The following is a 21386-nucleotide window of genomic DNA, read 5'->3' on the forward strand; positions in this document are numbered from 1 at the left end:
GAGAGAGAGAGAGAGAGAGAGAGAGACAGGGGGAGAGAGAGAGAGAGAGAGAGAGAGAGAGAGAGAGAGAGAGAGAGACTCGTCAGACATGACACGGGCCTTTTTTTTTGGTTTTTGTTCTTATACTTTATATATATTTCATAAATCATTAGGTACATGACGCAGGACACACGGCTCAGCTTTCTGTTTATTTACTTTATTTACCGTTTTCTCTCTCAACCAAACTAGAACGGATCCCAGCAGGAGCTGGTCCCTATTTATCCATTAGACCTGTCAATCATTCAGAGTGCCCGCCCCCAACAGTAGCAAGTTTCTGCTGTATCACCTACAAACTGGACACTGGACAATTTTACACATCAAGTACGTTTATTATTTCAATCTTTATTTATTGTTAAGCTGTTTGGCTTTATTTACAACCAAACTGCGAAGGCTTGTGACAGAAATGTACATGAAATAAGAGCAGGAAATGAAGAGCCGAGAGCAGGTGCATGTCACATAGCACTCGCAAGCTTTGACAAATCCATGTTTACGTCGCGGTTGATTGCATTTTGAAGCGGTTTGAAAGTGATACGAGTCAACTTTTCTGGTTCGTGTTGGCGACCGTTGATAACAGGAGATAAATCATGTGTCAACGATCTGATAAAGAGAGTGTCGCTGTAAACAGTGTAACGCTTCCACCTGTCGTCGTGATGTAAAGGTTGTACCTCCTCTGTAGGCAAATATTGCTAACTTGGCTACTTAATGTGGTTTCCTTAGTGTGTCATCTTAACATGTTCATGCACCCTCTTAGTGGCACAATTCAGTTGTCTCATCAGCTTTAGGTTTCCAGGATCCACTGTTGTTTTAATGGAAGAGACTTAGATTTTTACAGGAAGGGGGAAACTAATTTAGGGCAGTACTATTTTTATGTCTACCTCCCACTGGTAGCAGCTTTGGCATATATTTACGGTCACATGCGTTTTTGGGTATATTCTGGACAATTCAGGGATATGAGAAACAGTGTTTGTATCATGAAACATGGGAAATAACAAAAAAAATTTCTGTTTTAATCCCACATGCAGAATTTCCTGACATTTTCCCCACAATGGCCTCCTGCTCATCGGTTGGTGATAATCAACTGCAGAGGATAATCAGAGATTTGCATGGTGATTAAGCTATCTGCACAAACAATAAACAACATATGTGTACAGTATACAGTGTTGCTCTATGTGAGCCATGTGACATGTTTTTTGCAGTAGGCTTACAATTAAAGAAAGTTAAAAAATAAAAAATAATATATCAAACAGGACATAACAATGCAAAAAAAAACTGCATACAGTATCTTGCCCACAGAATAATTGCAACATTTAGAGTCACACATCTTTGACAGGAAATGTTTTGTGACTAATAATCATCTGTGACGGATAAAAATGTTGCAAACGTTATTGTGGGAACAGATTTTTTTGTGTGTGTGAGGTAATAATGCTGTAACTGTTTTGTTTAGATGCTGTGTTGGAGTTGAGTAAAGAACACAGGGAGTGTGGTGAACCCATAACAGATGACAGTGCCAACCTGCACAAGTTCTTCTATAAACTAGAATACCTGCTACAGGTAGGGTACCTAAATCTACCAGGGCCGCAATTAACAATTATTTTTATTGTTGATTAATCTGCCACATACCTTTTTGATCAGTCATTTAATTATTTGGTATATAAAATGTCGGGACATACAGAAAATTGACCATCATAAGTTTTCAGAGCAGAAGGTAATGTGTTCAGATTGCTTCGATATTCAGATGACTACCATGTAAGTCAAAGAATAGAAGAGGAAATGTCCAAATTTAAGAGGCTGGAACCAGCAACTTTTTGGCATTTTTGCTTGAAAAATTAGTTACAAGATATATTGATTGTCCCACATAATTTTTCTGGCACTTGACTAATCACATAATTGACTAAATGTTTCAGCTGTAATTTCATCTCCAGTTTACAAAATGACTATTAATCTGATATCAAACCACCTAACAGTGATTACAACAAAACTTAAATCAGTAAAGTATTACTTTGATTTGTTTGGATGATCCAGTGGGAATTTTAAAGTGTGCTAACACTGCTCATCACAGTCTTTGGTCCAGTGGTTTCCTACTTGGGAGTTTGGACAGTCAAATGCATGATATAAATCGAAAGGGTCTTGAGATGGAAGTTAGGAAAGAAGACATTTATTTAACACATTTATTCTTTATGTTCTTAACATTTTCTCAAACCTTTTCTTTTTATATGAATTATAAACTGAAGCAAATGCACAATTATACACATTAGTGTCAGACAGACATTGTTGTAACATGGTGGTGTGTGTTTCTTAGTTTGACCAGAAGGAGAAGACAACCTTTCTTGGCCAGAGGAAAGACTACTGGGATTACTTCTGCGACTGCCTGATTAAGATCAAGGGAGCTAACGATGGCATCCGTTTTGTTAAGTCCATCCCTGAGGTAATCCTCCTGTGCAGCACACACACAGTCCCACTCTTCTTGTCTTCAGCCCTGCCATAACATGCAACACATGCGCATACACTGAAATACACAATGACTGTGCAACCATGTAAGTAATCCTCTGGTCGGTCAGGTACAGTAAGTCTCAGTGCCGCTAATTCACTTGCTGCCTCACACCTGTACTGTTTCTTCTTCACCTTCTGTCCTGGGAATTCACAGTGGTGAGCTTCATATTGGAATAACTGTAGTTCAATTAATTTTAGTTTTTACTATATTTAATTCTGTGTGTCTGATAGTTAGGCTTCTGTGTGCTTAAAAACAGAAAGTATAATAATGATTTAGAAATGAAATGTTTTAATTTTGCCTCATGAGAGATTTTTATCTCTATTGGGGCTACAATGTTTTCATTATCAGAATTTGATGATTATTTACTCAATTGTTCAGTTGATAAAAGAAAAACATCGCAAACTCATCTTTAAATAGGTTGTTTTGTACAACAAACCTGAATATATTGAGTTTATTATCATTTATGATAAAGAAAAGCGGCAAATCCTCTCATTTGAGGAACTGCAACCAGCAAACCTTTGGATCTTTTGCTTGAAAAAAGTCTCAACATTGAATCAGTTATCTAAATATTTGCTGTTCACTCTTCTATCAATCAACTAAGCATTTAATTGACAAACCGTTTCAGCTTTTCTTTCTAAGACCCACTGTTAATCTGATGCAGATCTATTCACTGCAGTTGTGTGTGAATACGTATATATGAGTACATACATAGGCCACAGTGGGATATTGTGGTGTATTGAAGAGCTGCAACTGGTTGTTATTTACATTTCATCTACCAATTATTTTCTCAATAAAACGATTGGTTTATAGTTTCTCAGGATCCGAGGTTTCCAACAGTCCAAAACAGAACAATAGTCAGTTTACTATTATAGATGTTAAAGAAATGCAAATGAGTTGTTCCACCTTTGAGAAGCCTGAACCAGAACATTTTTCTCAGTTTTGCTTGAAAAAATGACCTCAAAGTTCAACCAACCAATCGTTTTTGCCCTTCTTTCTAAAAGTGCAATAATCTGATGTGCATCCATTCAGTGATCCTCTCAAAATGGAAATATGAAGTGTCAATGCTAAAGTGACTTTTCTTGGGTGTCTGCCAGCTCACTGTGTTGCTATAGATTCTTTTTTATATTGTAGTACAGTAGTCTATCATGTCGTATGCGTTTTAAGGGTTTGTTTTGTTTGCTTGTTTTGTCCAACCAACAGTACAAGGCCGACTGGTATTAAATTTACTGTCAAATATTACAAAAAAAAATATTTTAGAAGCAGGAACCAACATATGTTTGAGACTTTTGCTCAAAAAGTGACAAAAACAATAAATGTATTATCACAGTAGTTGTTGATTATTTTCCGTCGGTCCATTCTTTAGGGCTTTTAGCATGGAGGCTTCTTCAAAACATATCTGTGGTCCTCAGTTTCTTTAGAGATTTACATGTGTCAGTTTCACTTTTTTCAAAGGTGACATGGTTCAGTCGATAACAGCTGACGGCCAGTTCCTTGTTGGAAAACTCTCACTTAAAATATTACTTTTACTCTGGGTTTGCTCTTCTTGCTTCTTGTTGTTCAGTCACAAACATAAGGGAGTCTCCAGCTGGTGTCCTTATGGTAGGTCTGTGAGTCTGTTGTCTTACCTAAATCCCTCCATCTGCCAATGTATTTGAGAGTCTGTGCTAGACAGTGTCTACGCAGTGATGACCTTTAAATGTAGAGATCCTGAAATGTTCTCTACTGGGACACATGTTAACAAAACACAGTTTCACATCGGGGTTATTTAAAACTAGAAGGGAAATCAGTCAAATAATCGATCAGCTGAACAACGGAAAAATAAACACAAACTATTTAGATTTAATTTAAGTTATTTCTCAAGCAAAACAAACCTAATTATTCCCTGGTTTGAGCTTCTCCTGTGTGGGTAGACTTTCTGCTTTTATCTCTTCTAAATCAACGTAGGCTGAATATCTTTTGGTTTTCAACTGTTTGTCAGACAAATCAAGACATCTTGGTCTGTAATGGACATTTTTTTCTATTTTCTGCCTAAGAATGACCATAATGGGCTAAGTAATCATTAGCTGCAGCCTTACTTAACGGCTGGTCCTTAATGTCCTGCAACTGAAAACGGAGGAACCAGTTTAAATAGTATGAGCTGTATGACACTGTAGATATAAAAGGAGGTAATGTGAATGTACACTAATATGTATGTTTTTGTGCCTCAGTTGAAGACGTCACTGGGGAAAGGAAGGGCTTTCATCCGCTACTCACTCGTTCACCAGCGTCTTGCAGACACACTTCAGCAGTGTCTTATAAACCAGAAAGTCACAAGGTCAGAGGAAACACACATACACCCGCACATTCACTGTACACATTTCTCCATATTAGTTCTCTAGAAGTTGGCTTGATTTGCCATGTTTTTAGAACACTGATGACAGTAAGATCGCATCATTTCACAGGAAGTGTGTTTCTCCGTTCCTGATTTATGTCTTATTTCTGTTTTTACAGGAAAAAAACAAACCAAAAAAAAAACAGGCACATAGCTGCGCCATAGAGACCCACAGATGGCTCTCACTTCCTGTCTTTTAAAAGAGCACCAAATGTTACTTTTGTTTTTTGCTTTATTTGACATTTGTGTTACCAGGATGGTTTTTTATAATTTACATTTTATATTTCAAGAGCGTGTTGGGTAAAACGGGAGAGTAGGTGAAGTTAAAAGGCATTCAGTCGCATATTGTTGTTTCTCAGTAGCATTGTGTGTGTGTGTGTGTGTGTGTGTGTGTGTGTGTGTGTGTGTGTGTGTGTGTGTGTGTGTGTGTGTGTGTGTTGGTCAGGTAAGGCAACACTTGCTGTACAGGCTAATCCAGTTACACGCAATCCACAGAAACGATCTTTTTCATCTGCAATTTTTGTATTTAGACGAATAGTTTGACATTTTAGTAAATGTGCTTATTTACTGTCTTGCCAAAAATTGGACAAGAAACTTGTTGGTTAGCTTAGCTTAGCATAAAGGCTGGAAACAGGGAGAAACAGCTAGCCTGGCATTTTAACTGAGTTCTTGTCTCATTTTTGTCATGTATTTTTAATTTTTTGTCTTCTAATCTATTTGTGGCTACAACGGCTGCCATTTTTGTTTTATCCAATTACCATGGATGCGGTGATACTCTTCTGTACTGCAAGGCAGATAACAATACTGGTAGAGATATAATGTTTCAGAATGAAAGAAGCTTCTTATTAACTGAAATTCAACAGTTCAAGCACCTGAATCAGTTATGCTAATTCGTGTGTGATATTGTGTTGTTTGATAAGACTTTGCATTACATCATTAAGTAGTTCCTTGTCTGTTCGTTCATCTTTCACAATTTAGTTTTGACCTGACAAAAATTGTTTTTGTCATAGTTCTCGTTTTCAAAGTTTGCTTCTCATTTAGTTTTAGTCTCGTTTTTGTTGTGAAAAAATTAATTTGTCTTAATCTCCATTTATCTAATCTAAACATAAACAGCACAAAATATCAAAACACATTGCTTAATAGACCCTATAAACATTGTTTTGTATCCAATAAAATGTTTATGTTTTGCTGTTTGTATTCTTCCCATGCAGTGACTGGTATTATGCCCGGAGTCCATTCCTCAAGTCTCACCTCACTGCTGACATAATCAACCATCTTTATGAGCTCAACCAGATCCAATTTGATGTTGCGGCCAGAGGTTATGACCTCGATGCAGATTGGCCAGCCTTTGCAAGGTAACAGATCATGTGTTTACACTTTTACAATCAGCAGTTTTCTTCGTTGGGCTGAAAGGAAAACATGTCAGTGTTTCTGGGTGTTGGATTTATTGTTGATGTTGTATTGGGACAAAGACATTTAATAAAGAAATGAAAGGTTACAGATCCTCCAGAGGTTCAGAAATAATTAGCAAACGATCTGAGAAAGGTCTAAAGTAATTTCAGCTAACACAGCAGCTTAGTCCATCTAATGTAAAATTCTGGTAGAATATTAGGTATTTCAAAACGTGAAGAAACACTTCATTATCTGATCACTCAGCACATTCACAGCTCTTTCTTTTTCTTTGGCTTGTGTGTGTTTGAATTTGTGTGTAAGAGGATGTGGGTGCCGAAAGTGTGGGTGGTGACAGCATGTGAGCGTTGATCGCTGTTCTTCGTGTCAACACCTTTGCCAAAACTTTTCACTTCCTTGTCATCAATTTGCAGTCACTCTACAGGCGATTGCCACAATTTTTTAAAGCATATTTTGTGTTGTTTTACTGAATCACATTATCGTGATTATTATTTAAATCCTGTTGTATGATACAGTGCAGCAACACCACAACAACACAAACTGTAGCCTGAAAAAGGGTTGAATCGACATCTCTCACACTAAACAAAAATAAAGATGATATTCAGAAATGCAGAATTGCTTTTGAGGGCTATTTTATTGGATTATGTCGGTCTGTACAGTATTTATGTTCACTGTCAGAAATTGCTTAAAAACAAATAATTGCTGTGCGTATTATTTCCCACAAGTAGCCTCATATGATGTGATGCAATACCCAAACAAACACACATACTTTGGTTTTCCATTTAATTGTGTCTGGCTAAACAATTTCATCACTGTACTAGTGATGAAATATTTGACATATACTGTATGACAGCATATTAGCTTAGCTGAATCAGAATCAAAAATAGTAAGATTCACTGAACTGGCCGTCAGGATGGTCTTTTATAATTTACTTTTTATATTTTAAGAGTGTTAGGTAAAATGGGAGAGTAGATGAAGTTAAAAGGCATTCAGCCACATATGGTCTTTTTCTCAGTAGCATTTCTCCTTTTAACTGTTACTTTAGAAAATGAATGAATATTTGTGTCCAGGGTGTGAAAACATTGCAATATAATACGTGACAACATCGGTAACACTTTATTTTAGGTTTTTTAGTGTGGTAATATTTTCTTAGAAGAGACTGAGAAGTAGTTCTGTAGTTGCAAATTCGTGAGAAAGTTCTTGCCGTGTAATTTGGTGTATTTAAAGGTAAAATGGAGACAGTGCTGTTTGGGTGGAATTAAAATTCATTTCAGGTAATTGGTAACATAACCATCCTCTTGCAAAGAAATTGTAAGTTCACAGGAACTCAGCTGAATATCCAGAAATGTAAAAACAAGTTTTTCTGTGCATTTGTAAATTACAAGCTTATTTTTCCAACAAGTAAATGGTATTTGTATTTTGTCAGAACATTGTCTCTGTTTATATATATATAATTAGTACCAAATTGCATAGTCCTTTCCAGGATAATTCCCTTGGAAAATATTAAGAATTTTGTTTGTTTGAAAATGTTTTTTTTTTTCAATAATTTGGATGTCATGTTTGTCTTACTCCTATTATTTATCTGGTGTTAAGCTAATTTAATATTTGGTATCTGATTATGTCTGAAAGGCGAACATTAGGAACAGCCTCATCAGCTTTCTTGTGGAAGGCTCCCAGTCGCTGCTCCAGCATCAACAGTCTGGTCAGCAGCTACTCACAGTCACAGGTATATTCACATTCCGATTTATAGTTGGATGTAAAAGTTTGGGCACTCCTGGGCAAATGACATAATTTGTTTATTTGTGAATGGGAAAGAAGAGAATACACTCTTCTATATATATACACACATCCATGAAATATAAAAGTAACAGTGCATTAATATTTGAAAAAGGCTCATTTTAATGTCTGTTTGCCGCAGGGCTTGTATTTACTTATTTTCACTTCAACAAAATATGTATTTTGCCAAACCTTGTAACTGTACATACTTTTACACAAAACTTTTTTTTTTTTTTTTTATAAAATGTGACCGTTTGAAGTATCTGACCAGAGCTCTCTTATTCCATCATTTGGCCAGGTGCAGGCGGAGTTTCTTCCAATCCCTGACTTGAGTCACAGTCTCCTTGGTGAACTGGGAGAACTGGGGGAACCCTCTCCTTGCAGCATCGCGGAGAATCTCCGCATTGAGCTCGACCAGTCCGAGCTCAGACAGCAGGAGCTTCTGGTACAGGTTCAGGCGTTAGGCAAAGAGGCTGCTGAGTTGAAAGGTGTAGTTAAAGACCTCCGGGGAGAGCTTGCAGCTCAGAAGTCCTCTGGCCTCTCGGTATCAACAGAAGCCCAAAGTAAACAAGAAGCAGGTAATCAGGAGAGAGTAAATCACCTTCATAACTGTAGGGAAGTTCTAAGCAGTGAACTTCAAGACAGACTCACAGCTGCTGAGAACAAAAATATGGAGCTTCTCTCTAAGTTGGATGAAACTCTCAAAGAAAAGGGTCAACAAGCAGCAAGCTACTGTGACTCAGCCTGGAAAATCCAGGAACTCCTGGATAAACTGAAGACAGCAGAGGAGGAGAAGCTGGAGGCAAAGAGAGAGGCTGAAGACAGGGCCAGGCACTCAGAGCGTCTATCACAGGAACTCAAACTCAGGGAAGAAGAGTTGAGAAACAGTGAGGCGAAGCTATCTGAAGTAAAAGCTGGAGCACATGATGAACAGGAGGAGGCCCTCAAGCGGTTGGAGGAGCTCCAAGGGGTCGTGGGTCGAATTCAGGGGGCGTTGAGTTTGAAAGAGAAGGAGACTGGGAACCTGAGAGCCCAGCTTCAGGATCTACAAGCATCACTGGAGTGCAGAGAACGACAGGCAGAGGAACTAAGGAAAAGACTGCAGGAAGAGAGGGAGGAGGTAGAGCAGAGATGTAGCATGAGTAGTAGCCAGAATGAGGAAGTCGAGAGCCTGATCCTGGATTTAAGAAAAACTCTTAAAGCCAGAGAGAAAGAGCTAGCTGTTAGTTCAGAAAGAATAAAACACTTAGAGGAGCAGGTGGAGAAGCTAAATGTTGAGAAAGAAAGTCTGAGCTCTAAACTTACAGATAATGAAGTCACTTCCTTTGATCAAACCGAAAACGTTGAGGACTACAAAACTCAATGCAGCAATCTCATGGAAATGAACACTAAGCTACTTCAAACAGTAAAGAAGAGAGAGGAGAGCATTACAGAGCTGACAGAGAGCAGGACAGCCTTGCTAGATCAGCTGGCTGCTTTGAGGGCTTCTGAGAAGCACTTAAAAGGTAGAGTAGAGGCTGCAAATATGAGTGTGGAGGCCCGAGAGAAGAAGCTTCTAGATGAAAACCTGCATTTGGAGGAGATCGTTCAGAAGGCACTTGTACAGAAGGAGGTATCAGATGCTCAATTAAAGAAGCTAGAGCCTGAGAACAGGGAGCTTCTTGAGGTTCAGTCATTGCTGAAGAAGCAGTTAGCAAGAACGCAACAGGAGTTGGACTCTCTCAGTACCAAAGCTGCAAAGTTGGGCAAGAACCTCACAGTGTCCCAAAGAAGCCAAGCAGAGTTACTTGAAAAACTCCAGGTAACTGAGGCGAAACTCAGAGACCAGACTGTAAAATGTGGGCTTCTGCAGGCTCGAGCAGAGGAACTGGAGAGCAGGGCCGGAGAGCAGCACGATGAAAAGGGAGCTGCAGAGAGCAATGAAAAAATGCAGAAGCTTCATGATGAGCATCAGAGTGCCTCAATGGAAACCAAAGAGGCCCCGTTCAGGCTGGTGATAGCTGAGGCTCAACTGGAGCTCAACCTGAGGGAGGTGCACCGGCTGCGAGAAGAGGTGGTGGAGCTCAGGGCTCAGCTTCTAGCAGGAACTGAGGAGAGGATGAAAGTTCAGGCCCTGCAGGAGGTGACGGAGGCGTCCAGAGAGGACCTTCGTGTTTTAGCGGAACAACTCAAGGGCCAGGTGGAGGAGCTAAACCGCCGGCATGTGGACGAGATTCTTCGTTCCCGGGAGCGAGAGGAGGCTCTCGTCCGCGAGCGAGACGGTGAGGCTCAGGCTCGCGCAGGTCTGGCTGCAGAGGTGACAGCCTCCAGAGAGGAGCTAAATAAACTGAAGCTGCGATATGAATCCTTGTGCCTGGAGAACAGTGAATCCAGGGAGGCGCTCCATAGAGCCAACACAGAAACAGCTGAGCTCGGTGTGCATGTTTGTATGCTAACCGCTGAGAACGAAGAGGCCCGTCTGCGCTGGGAGGGCCTGTCAACAAAGCTGCAAGAGCTTGAGGACGAGGCGTCTCAGGAAGCTGAGAGACTGAGTAGTTGCATGGAGGAGTTACGTCAAGAGAACCAGCAGCTCCTCAATCAGCTCCAAAAGGAGGAGGATCTGTTGGCATCCAAGCAGGAGCTGCAGAAGCTGAGCAAGGCCCAACAGGATGCTGAAACGGTGCAGGAGACGAACCAGGAGGAGATCCAGGCTCTCCGCTTCCAGCTGAGCAGCCAAGCCATGAGCTACGACAGCCAGATCCAGGTCAGACACAAACAAGTCAACTATATAGATGTTGTATGTTTCAGTGTGTTCACATGCAGTTAGGTAACCATGTTTTGGCTTCTTGATGTAAGCTGATTTTTTTTTTTTAAATGCCATGTAGACGACGCACCAGTTTTTTTGATGTTGGGGTAGAGGATCAGAGAAACCAGATTTTCTCCAGGGAGATTTCTCCTGGAGAATGTCGATTCCTTGGCATTGTACACAGGAACAAACTACACGCCATGAGTCCAACTAAAACTGAAGGTTATATAAATAGCTGCTTGAAGTCTAAAGAAGACAGTTTTCCCCCCATAATCATATGACTGCTTATGAAATTCAGACACATATGTGCTGTGAAACGCTATGCTGTGAGGGGAGAAATCTGATTGCTGATTTGCTGCATGTATACGCAGATTTACAGCAAACAGGTTACTACAGTGCCGGTAAACGCATTCTCCGATAAGCTGTGTAGCCTGATTTCTCTGTGTAACCTGGTGACTTAGCTGCATGTAAACACAGTGCTGGATTGTTTCATGACAGGTAATAACAGAAAACTACTGAAGATGTTTATCAGCATATCTCTATATCGAACCACAATGTATGAATTTCTGAAAGTCATTGTGATTTATATATTCATCCAGAATGTGAACCAAGAGCTACAGGAAATGAAACTACAGCTGACGACTGAGCATGAGAAAGTGGTCGATCTGGAGAACAAACTCAAGGGGCTAAAGGTGAAATGACAACGTGCTACTTACAGTGTGTGGTGCTACAGTATATGATAGGCCGATGAGCCCCATTCTACAATGCTTATACAGACCGCAAGGAGACTTTGAAGACATCTGGAAGAAGGTTCTTTCTGATGAGACCAAAATTGAGCCAGACACTAGACTTGTTTTCTAGCAAGGAAGCCTTCAACAAAGTGCATGTACATTTATCTTGATGTGTATTTGTATGTCTGGGATTGATAAATGAAAATGCAAATTGCAGTTACATTGTGTATTTGGGCAACTGAAGTAATCATAATGTTATGGTCACAAGCATAATTCACAAAGAACCAGAAATAATGTCTTGCTTTGCTGTGCTGATTGCAGGCTGAGAATCAGAGATATTGCCAACAGATTGAGGAGAAAAACATCCAGATGGCCAAGTCTGAAAATCTCATCCAGCAGAAAGAAGACGAGATAATCCATCTGAAAGGGAATTTATCAAGGTGAGATACTGTATTCATAATCACACATTCTGGACCAAATTATAGCTCTGTGAAAAAAAAAATGTTTCTAATCTTGTGTGTTTAGATCTGAATGTTTGTTTTTCATTCATTATGCCGTTTTGAGGATTTTGGCATTCTTCTTCTTGCTGTTTTTAAATTTCAGGCCTAAAAATAATAACAGCATGGAGAGAATCAAAGTCACCTGGGAAGCTTCACATATTTTATAATAAAATGATAATGTATATGTATGCGTGCAGGTCTGAGGAGGGTCTGGCAGCAGCTCAGCGGACCTGTCAGGAAATGAATGAAAATCTACGGAGAGTCAAACAGGACAAACAGAGCTTTGATCTTAAGACGGCTGCTGAACTCGATGACCTTTACCGCACCAAAATTAATTTGGAGGAAAGACTTGTAGAACTCATCAGGTATAAACATACTTCATATAACCTCAGATTTACCTATGGTGTATTTTTGTTGTTTTTACTGTTTTTCCTTTTTTGTTCGTCTGGTCGATATGAGTGGAATATGCACAAAGAAGGGTTGAGCCACGATGCTGAGATTTGTTGCCTAATGTTTTTGAGTTTGTTTTGCAAATGGCTACAACCAAACACCCAGCTTGTGTAATCTAGTAATAATGTGCGATTGTAGCGCTTATGCAAATATGCTTGATTTTGCTCTTTGCAGGGAGAAAGATGCACTTTGGCAAAAGACAGATGCCCTGGAGTTTGAGCAGAAACTGCGGGATGAGGAGACGGAGAGAGACGTGAACTATTGTCTGGGCTGTCACAGTCAGTTTAGCTGGTGGATCCGCAAGTACAGCTGCAGGTCCGATTGTCCTCCGTAGTGCTCAGTTGTGTCCTCTGTAAACTAGTAGTTTAATGACTGTTAAACAGCACATTTTCTGAAACACTGCAGCAAAACACTGAATGCAATCACCACATCAGTTTATACTGTGTGACACAACACATAGTATTTGCTGCAAAAGACTTAGTCACATATGCAAAACATTTAACCAGAAACATGGTGCATGGTGCCACCAAAAATAACATTCCCTAATAAATAAACATCCCGTTGTTATTGCTTAGGTCAAAACAGTCAACTGGTAATCCTAACTGAAGTCCGGTGAAATTTTGTTTCCCCATTTCACTTCTCATTTAAGACTTACCAACTGTAACTGTGAACCACAGCCAAATGAATGGTCCATCAACGCTCCATATTCAGGAACTGTGGTGTTCATGTAAAACTCATACTGCATGTAGTGACAAGTGTTTGAGTAAAGATAGTACACATCTCAGAGGTCAAACTATTGAAAAGCTTTTAAATGCATTTTTATCATTGGTTATTAATATTATTTGGAATTATCTTTAAAATGTAGCATTTTTTATTTCCTGATGCACACATGTTTGTCTTTTACATATTGTATTTTTGTATCTGTGTTAAAAGACAAAAAGGTCTTTGCAGGAACTGGTTTGAAACATGTTCTAAATACTAATTAATCCTCTGTACACCATAATACATTTCAAAATAATGAGCCATTTTTCTGAGTCTATCCATCTCCATCACGTTGTATCTGCTGTTTTCTTAGACTGTGTGGGCGTCCCTTCTGCTACTACTGCTGCAGCAACACAGTGAGCACCCAACAGGGGGGCAACAGGGAGCGCTGCTGCATGGACTGTTATAACCAGCACAGTGCAGTAGTAGAGCGCCACCCACAGGAGGAAGTGACTAACAGCACCCCGGGGACACCTTTCAGCCGTTTGCTACAGGCTGGGAGAGCTGTGACCGGTGTCTCAGGTAACACAACACACAAAACCATAAACACACATGCAGGACTAACCTGTCAAGTGATAAGGTTTTTTTCATATTTGATCTATCTGTTGATGATGGGATGTACGGTGCAGTAAGCGTTCAATGAAAATGCATTAGTAAACATCAAGATATTGTTTATTTTCTAGGAGCAGAAGAAGAAGACAAACAGGACGATGGTGTTTTTGACATCATCACAGAGGAGGAAGTGAGCGGGGTCAGTGACTCCCTCTCTTTTGCTACTGCCTGCTCTCCTGGACATGGACAGCAGGGGGCAGCACAACTGTAAGTATCATGCAGTCACTGACAAGGGAATTGAGACTGTAGCACATGGAGTCAGTGATAAAAATCATAAACCACAACATGAGAGATTAATACAACAGTTTATCAGATACATAAACAGATCAGATTTTACACAGGCCTCCTTCACGTTCAAAACGATCTATTTAGTCTGTTCCAGTTTAATTCTGCAGGCGGGAAACCAGAAATATTTGCATCAGTGAGAAGAAAGAAGAAGCATTGTCTTTAAAAATGAATTATAATGAATTGAACTTATTTTTATAGCACTTTCTTTTCAGCTTTAACAGTTTTCTGTATACAGTGTCTGTAAAAAAGAACTTGGTACTCTAACACATGCGCATCTTTGCACTTTGGCATGTCCTGCACAACCATACAGTGCATATGTTTTTCACATTTTTAAAATTTTTATTAACAATCCTCCACAAACTGATATACAGTAAATTACATATAAATGAAAATTCTTTTTTTTTTTTTTCTTTTTCTAGAAACAGCAGTGCCAGTGCAGGAGACCTTACATCAGAGGATACTGAGGACCTCAGTGCTGCGGTGCAGGATGCAGAGATTTGCCTGCTGAAGTCTGGAGAACTCACGTGAGTTTATCACATGTGGTGAACGTTACACTCTAGATGCAGCACTGTTGTGTTTACACATGGATGCAGTCTCAAGGTTACACTTTCAGAGGAAGTTTATTAGTAATTCCTCTGAAGGAAACTTATTGCTGAATCCAAAATGAGAAGTGAAACATGAAACAAATCTATGTGTTACATCAACAACTTCCCCAAATGTTGCTTGGTTTGTATTCTGGGACCTTTGTTCCTATAGAAAGTTTTGTTTACAGAGTAAGGAGAAAACTTTAAAGCTTCATGTCAGCAGATACCGGTAAAGTGCCGTTGAGCAAAGCACTAAATCCAAGCCCCAAAATTAACATATTGTGAATTTTTAAAGGGATACACATTAAAGTCTGCTTACAGGTTTTGGGGAGTACTACTGCATTATAATCAGGTTTCTTATTTATCCTGGTGTCGTTTGTAGCAGTTGTAGAGTTTGCTCATTAGTAAGCAAAACATGACGAGACATATTAAATAGTCCTGTTTTTTGTATTTTCTGTGTGTTGTGCTCATGTGGTTATTTTCCATGTGACTGATAAACTGATTTTATGTTATTGTTTTTATTTTTATTTCTAATTTTTTTTTTTTTTTTGTAAAATCACTTTATAATCCAATGTGAGTGTTTTTTAATCTAACCAGCATAATCCTTTTTTATTCCTGTTAAGTATTATGTCTTTTTTATTATTTGTGCAAATAGACTAAACTAAACTCAGGCCTTGGAAATAAAGCTGCCATCAATGATTTTTTTTAACCCACGGTGACGTATTCAAATGTCTTGTTTTATCCGACCAATAGTCCAAAACCCAAAGATATTCAGTTTATGTCAAAGTACTGAGTCTACTTATATAGACTAAATAAATAAGTAAACATGAACAAGTAAATTTGAGGTAAAGTCAGAAGTCTTGAAGCCAGATGTGAATATTTGTTGGTTTTCTTAGACTTCTGTGATAGTTAACTGAATACTTCTGAATGTTTTATTGTTGTTTGGATAAACCAAGCAATTTGAAAATGTCAATTTGATTTCTGGGAAACTGTGACGGACATTTTTCTGACCAAACAATTAATTGAGAAAATAACTAAAATAATTGTCGTCAATTGCCGTCCTCCATCATTGTGAACTTCTCTTGTGTCCTGGTTTTTGCCTTGTGCTGCAGTCTTTCTGTCCACTTCACAATCGATGACATCTCAGGGTTTGGGGACAGCTCCAGAGAGCTCTTCATCAAGTCCAGTTGTTACAGCACCATCCCCATCACCATGAGCAGTCCTGGTCCCACTGTTACCTGGACTTTCACCTCTGAACCCAAGAGCATCTCCTTCAGTGTGCTCTACAGGGAGAATACAGAGACGCCACTGGAGCAGGCCAAGGTGAGACGCTGGGATGTGTATAAAGGGAACATGTATACACAATACTTTCTTTTAATGACGGACTCTGATTGGTGCTTCCATTTTGGATCTGGTTCTAAATTGGTAGCTGGAAAATAGCTGGATTTGTTAAGCTGGACAGCCAGTGAATCCCTTCTCAAATCTTTCGCTTTCGCTCTCTTACAAAACAGGCACATGCGAAGAAGAATAAAATACACAAATATGTGCTAACTGAGCGACAGTGTTGTTAACAAGACTGACGGAAAATGGCAGATATTGTGGCCGTGTGAAAGGGGTTGCCCAAAGTGATGAGCCTACAGAGAATGTAGGTTAAAACAGTGGAGCATTAGCAGCTAAAGAGCAGATGTTTCGCTCAGGAGTTGGTAGAGACCAAAAACCGAGCTCAAAGAGAGTGAAAGGACACAAACACGATTCCAAATAAATGTTAATTTTGCCCTGTAACTGCTGGATGTGTAAATTACCAAATGTTTTCTCACAAGTTCAGCCCTATTAACTTAAAAGCTTATGATGTGTCAGTGTTGTGTTCACAGCTTGTTTCTCCTGGTCCCAAGTGGCCCATAAAAAGGAGTAATTGCAAGTTTAAACATTCCAAAGTGTGTATACATTTCACTGAAGTCAATGATAACATTTGCAAATACAGTATTTATGGGAGGATTTAAGGATTTAAGACCCTTGCTTAAATATTTATCAACCATCCATCGTGTTGAAGGAAGAACTTGTGGTTCAGCCTCATCCTACTGCTAGTGTTGTGTATTCTGTGACCTGCAGCAGTGCAACAACGATTTCATCTTCAGGTAACATTTTCTGCATCTGGCATGCAGAAAAATTTATTTATTTATTTTAGTTGATATTTGCTGAATGATAAAGTAGGATTAATATTATTTCAGCACAGCAGAATCTCTGTGGTTAAAGTTTGATACTGAGTGAAATTAAAAAAAAAAAATTTTAACTAAGAGGTGTCTTCATTCCCCACTAAACAGACTGCCAGAAGAGATTTGTTCAGGGATTCAAAACCAGATATAGATGCAATAAAGTGATATTGACCTCCATCCCTACCTCCTCTTTTCATTCTCTCACCTTTTCAGATCTGACCTAATAGATTCAGAAATAATCCTCTACCGTAACTATAAATGTCAACCAGGATTTCTGTCCTTTGCTCTCTGCAGGTTTTGATTCCACTGACTCGCTGTAACTCTCACAAAGAGACAATCCAGGGGGAACTGAAAGTCAGGAACCCAGGAGAATACACACTAGTCTTTGACAACTCCTTCTCCAGGTCAGTCACCCAGTCCCGTAATTCAGTAACCTCCTTGTCTCATGTGAGGTCTTTGCATGTTTGTTAAAGCATAAAGTTTCTCATGTCTTTCCCTTTTCATCAGGTTCATCTCAAAGAAAGTGCTGTATCATCTGAGTCTCGACAAGCCTGTGGTCTACGATGGGACTGACCTCCTCTAAGCGTGACAGGAAGGCATGTAAGCAGGTGTAAAACTGACTTTTGAAACAGTCTTTCAGGGTGTTTAAGCTCGTGCACAGGATTTCAAGGCAACTGGGACAGAGTCTACTGATGTTCATCAACCTCACTGAAAGGTTCTGGCATTTTAAAAACGTCTCTGAGCTTGCTGCTTGCTCATGAAGTGTTACACATCAGATGAATTCTGATAATGGGAAAGCTGAACAAAGGCTAAAAACAATGTAAAGTAAAACAATGTTACACCAGTGAATGTGAGCATGCACTACCTTTTATAAAAGCTTGACATTGTAGGTCAAATGTAGCATTAAGGGTGTTGAACTTCACTCCATAAATAGAGGTTTGTCACATATTTGAATGTGAAGAACTTGCGCAGATGTAGGTCGTGTGGCAACTTTTTACTGCATCCTTACAGAAGTAAATCCGCAGTTTGTTTTCACCCTGAGGTCAAATTTTTTTGATAAATGAAGTTTTGTTCCCATTATTCGCCTCTCATGAAGACTGCTGTTGTTAAGATGGGAATAATGTGCTCCCTGCACGCTGACAAATGTCCTATTAGGAGTGGCTGAAATTGTTAAAATGCTCTATCATGGGATTTGTAAATTGATACTGTGATATCAGTATTTATCTTGATGTAATACATTTCCTGGAAAATCAATAGAGAAATTTTTTATGGATAAAAGAACCAGACACGTTTGTCTGTTTTTGACCTATCCTGAGAATTAAACACGTGTCAAATCAAGATGCTTTATCACATTGATGCAAAATAATATAAAACTCCAGTACTGATATAAGTCAGTACTGCTCAATGATTTGCAGCATTTTTCACTATGGTCTAAAACACAGAGATGTTTAAGGGAGAGGTATAAATGGTGTAGCAAAATCTCTGACGGCTGACAGATATATATATATATATAGTGAATGAGACGTGACTACAAACAAAGTCAATTGATGTTTAAGTGTTGTTGAAAGTAAAGTTGAGGAGTTTGTGGTTGTCTGTATTGACAACCTGAGATTAAATCCCAGCTCATACATCGCAGGCAAGATTTTACTGAGTAAAGTTTGTTTTAGTTTCCTCAACTATTGTAGGTAGTCGAATATCAGTAAAACCCTAATTTAACTTTGAACTTAACTGAATTTGTTTTACTCTCTTAAATGTATCATTAACAAACCATTTCGTGTAGCTGCCTCTTTAAATGGGTGTTTATGTTATGTTATTGGTTGAGAAATGTAGTCCTCACACTATCTGTGTCCAAAACATGCGCTTTAAGTAGTTTTTAAAGTTCATGCTCATTTCACATATTTTCATGATTGTTGCCTTCTCAGCTGTCAGACATTACAAGACTGGGTTTTTTTGTGTTGCAATCATGATAATGCATAACTGGAAGAAGCAGGACTTCTGCAAAAGCTGCAGTACCAACACATCTTTCAGTTTTGATTATCGTCACTAAAACAGGCTTTAATTCAGTGCGGGGGAAGAAAAGCGGTTACTATTCATGTAAAACACTAAGAATGTGCACATCTCCCCAACCTAATCCTCAAAGGGTCAAAAGAGGGAGTACATACAAAACGAAAGTTTGAGTGCTTTAAATATTTAGCTTTTACTTTGAGCTTACTATGAATCATCACGAATGTTTAAACAAGGATATGGTCATTTCATGAGATACATGATGCCTTTAGACGAAGAAATAACGTGTTTAGGAGAAACAAACGGAACTATAATTCTTTTTATGTAAAGAGTGCTTTTCTAGACAGAAAGAGATGTTTGTTTTCAGTACAGTTGTTACTGTTGCTGTGTAATGTTCTGGATAAGTTTTGAAGTTTTGCAGTGTGTCAAACAGAAAGAGTTTGAATCTCAGCATATAGCCTTCAAATAATACAAATCCAAAAAACAGTTTTATACTTGAAGTTGTCCAATATGGACTCATTTGAAGAGTTAAATGTTGAAATTTCAGTTTTCAATCAATACTCCTCTTTTGAGTGTCATAGATTATAGTGTCCTTTGATTTTACTGACTTAAATATACTAAAACACCTCTTTATTATTTAACAGAGAATTTCCAAAGTGTCTTCCAAAATTTTAAAAGCATTTTCTAACTTATATTTTGAACATAACTGACATGAGGAAAAAATTTACTTTCTATAAGAAATTCACTTTTTATACATATCTAGAAGAGTGATACATTGCCAAATATATTGGAGAAACATATTTGTCTATTTTATTGTTCTCAAATGGGAGTTTTCTGTTTAAAGACATTGCAACACGACTGCGGTATAATGCACTTTCGAAAGGGCTTTTTGTCAGTCTGCATCCCATGAGCCTTTGTGCCAGTTGATGAATGGTTTTCTTTTCCTTTGTATCTAGTGAGTGTGTGATTGTAGACATTTACAGCTGGATTTGCCAGAGGGAACGCTCTGTAACTCTCTGTAACCTGTAAATGATTGTTGACGGTGTTTTATTGAAATGTTATTTACATACTAAAGATTTATAATAGGATGGATTTAAGATTATGGACAAATAAATAAGGATTGTGTGATAAATGCTTGTGGGTGCTGGTCAGTTATTGCATATGTGTACTGTTGTCCTCTAGTGCATGTTGATACAAAAGGACACACTGATACCGTAATGATCTCTTCTCACTGTCTTTTCTGTGTCTTTTTAGTTCACAAGTACACAAATAAAAATCACAATGTTTTTTCCAAAGATGTAATAGTTGCTTTTAGTTTTCTGAGAATGCTTTACCACCATTTTCTGTGCTACATACTAATTATAAGCATGTTTTGTCGTGTGTTTTGTAGAAAAAGTGACAAAATTTAATATTTGCAGCAGAAAACAGCACATTTTCTATGCAGACATATAGTAGAGTGATGGCGTCCTGGGCCTTGTGTAATGTAATCTGAGTTTCTCTGGTTTTGGTAGCCGGTCTGGCAGCGTGTGTACGTTAGTGCATGTGAGTCCTTCCTTGTTGGCCCTTCCACTGTTGGCCCTCCTCAAATATACATGGGACCGCCCACAGGTGAGATGGTGGTATGCAGAACCAGGTGAAAGCGATCCTCCAGAATTTCCATCACTGAAGACACCAAAAGTCTCTGGCGAAGCAAGACATAAAACCAGAGCACAGGCGGGCTGGCCATGGGGAGTATCAACTGAAATCCCGGTTGGCCGGTGGCCCTTCATCCATAAAGTTTTAAAAAATTTTACCCGCTCTTTCAGAGTCATTCATGCGACCTGGTTTTGAGATGGAGAGCCCCACAACCTGCTAAAGAGCTCCAGCTTGAGCCGGAACTGGGTTTTTCTACTCCTCAATGCCTGAGTAAGTTGATAGCTACACAATGTTACATGTCTGTTTTCATCAGTAACCGGCTACAGATGGCATGCTAACGTTAGCTTACTTGCCTTTACTGTATGAATTTGTTAGGCAGATGTTGCTGTTGCTAGCTGGCTTACTGCCAGCTTTTCTGTGGAGCATATCACGGGGTTTAAGGTTGTGGCTAGATTGTTTTTTGTCTGCTCTCCTGTACACAGGGTGACTTTATTCAGATGTGCTTCTTGTTGTGTGTTTAGTGGCCTTAGTGGCCGGGCTTCATAATAATTTGCTGGCTTAGGATGTAAAGAGAGAGAGGAGGGGGGCTCGAACCTACTTAGCATTTGTTTTGCTGGAGGTCTGTAGCAGTGGTTCCCAAAGGTCCGGGGGCCCCTTGAGGAGGTTCCTGGGGGTGCCCAGCAAAAAGGGGAATCCTTTATTTTCACTATATATCCATTCATAAGTAACACAATG

The 21386-nt window shown here is 39.0% G+C and overlaps 1 protein-coding gene across 1 annotated transcript; it reads left to right on the top strand.

Moving 5' to 3' along the window:
* The first annotated feature begins 296 nt into the window (after positions 1–296).
* Positions 297–20148, top strand: LOC111231173 (FYVE and coiled-coil domain-containing protein 1-like). Its single transcript, XM_022758196.1, has 18 exons — positions 297–360; positions 1062–1145; positions 1484–1590; positions 2339–2464; positions 4738–4844; positions 6113–6256; positions 7941–8037; positions 8386–10830; positions 11472–11564; positions 11925–12043; positions 12301–12468; positions 12728–12868; positions 13629–13837; positions 13999–14134; positions 14635–14739; positions 15912–16122; positions 17307–17416; positions 17520–20148. The coding sequence occupies exons 2-18, from the start codon at positions 1085–1087 to the stop codon at positions 17593–17595; spliced, it is 4455 nt and encodes a 1484-aa protein (XP_022613917.1). The 5' UTR covers positions 297–360; positions 1062–1084; the 3' UTR covers positions 17596–20148.
* Positions 20149–21386: the final 1238 nt, after the last annotated feature.

The sequence above is a fragment of the Seriola dumerili genome, unplaced genomic scaffold (assembly GCF_002260705.1).
Source record: "Seriola dumerili isolate Sdu_G_001 unplaced genomic scaffold, Sdu_1.0 BDQW01000291.1, whole genome shotgun sequence".
NCBI lineage: Eukaryota > Metazoa > Chordata > Actinopteri > Carangiformes > Carangidae > Seriola > Seriola dumerili.

Excerpts from the sequence above, each read along its gene's own strand:
- LOC111231173 (XM_022758196.1), top strand. The coding sequence starts at position 1,085 with ATGGCCTCCTGCTCATCGGTTGGTGATAATCAACTGCAGAGGATAATC. Across the intron at positions 1,146-1,483 it reads GATAATCAGAGATTTGCATG|ATGCTGTGTTGGAGTTGAGT; the intron begins GTGATTAAGCTA and ends TGTTTTGTTTAG. Across the intron at positions 12,469-12,727 it reads AGACTTGTAGAACTCATCAG|GGAGAAAGATGCACTTTGGC; the intron begins GTATAAACATAC and ends TGCTCTTTGCAG.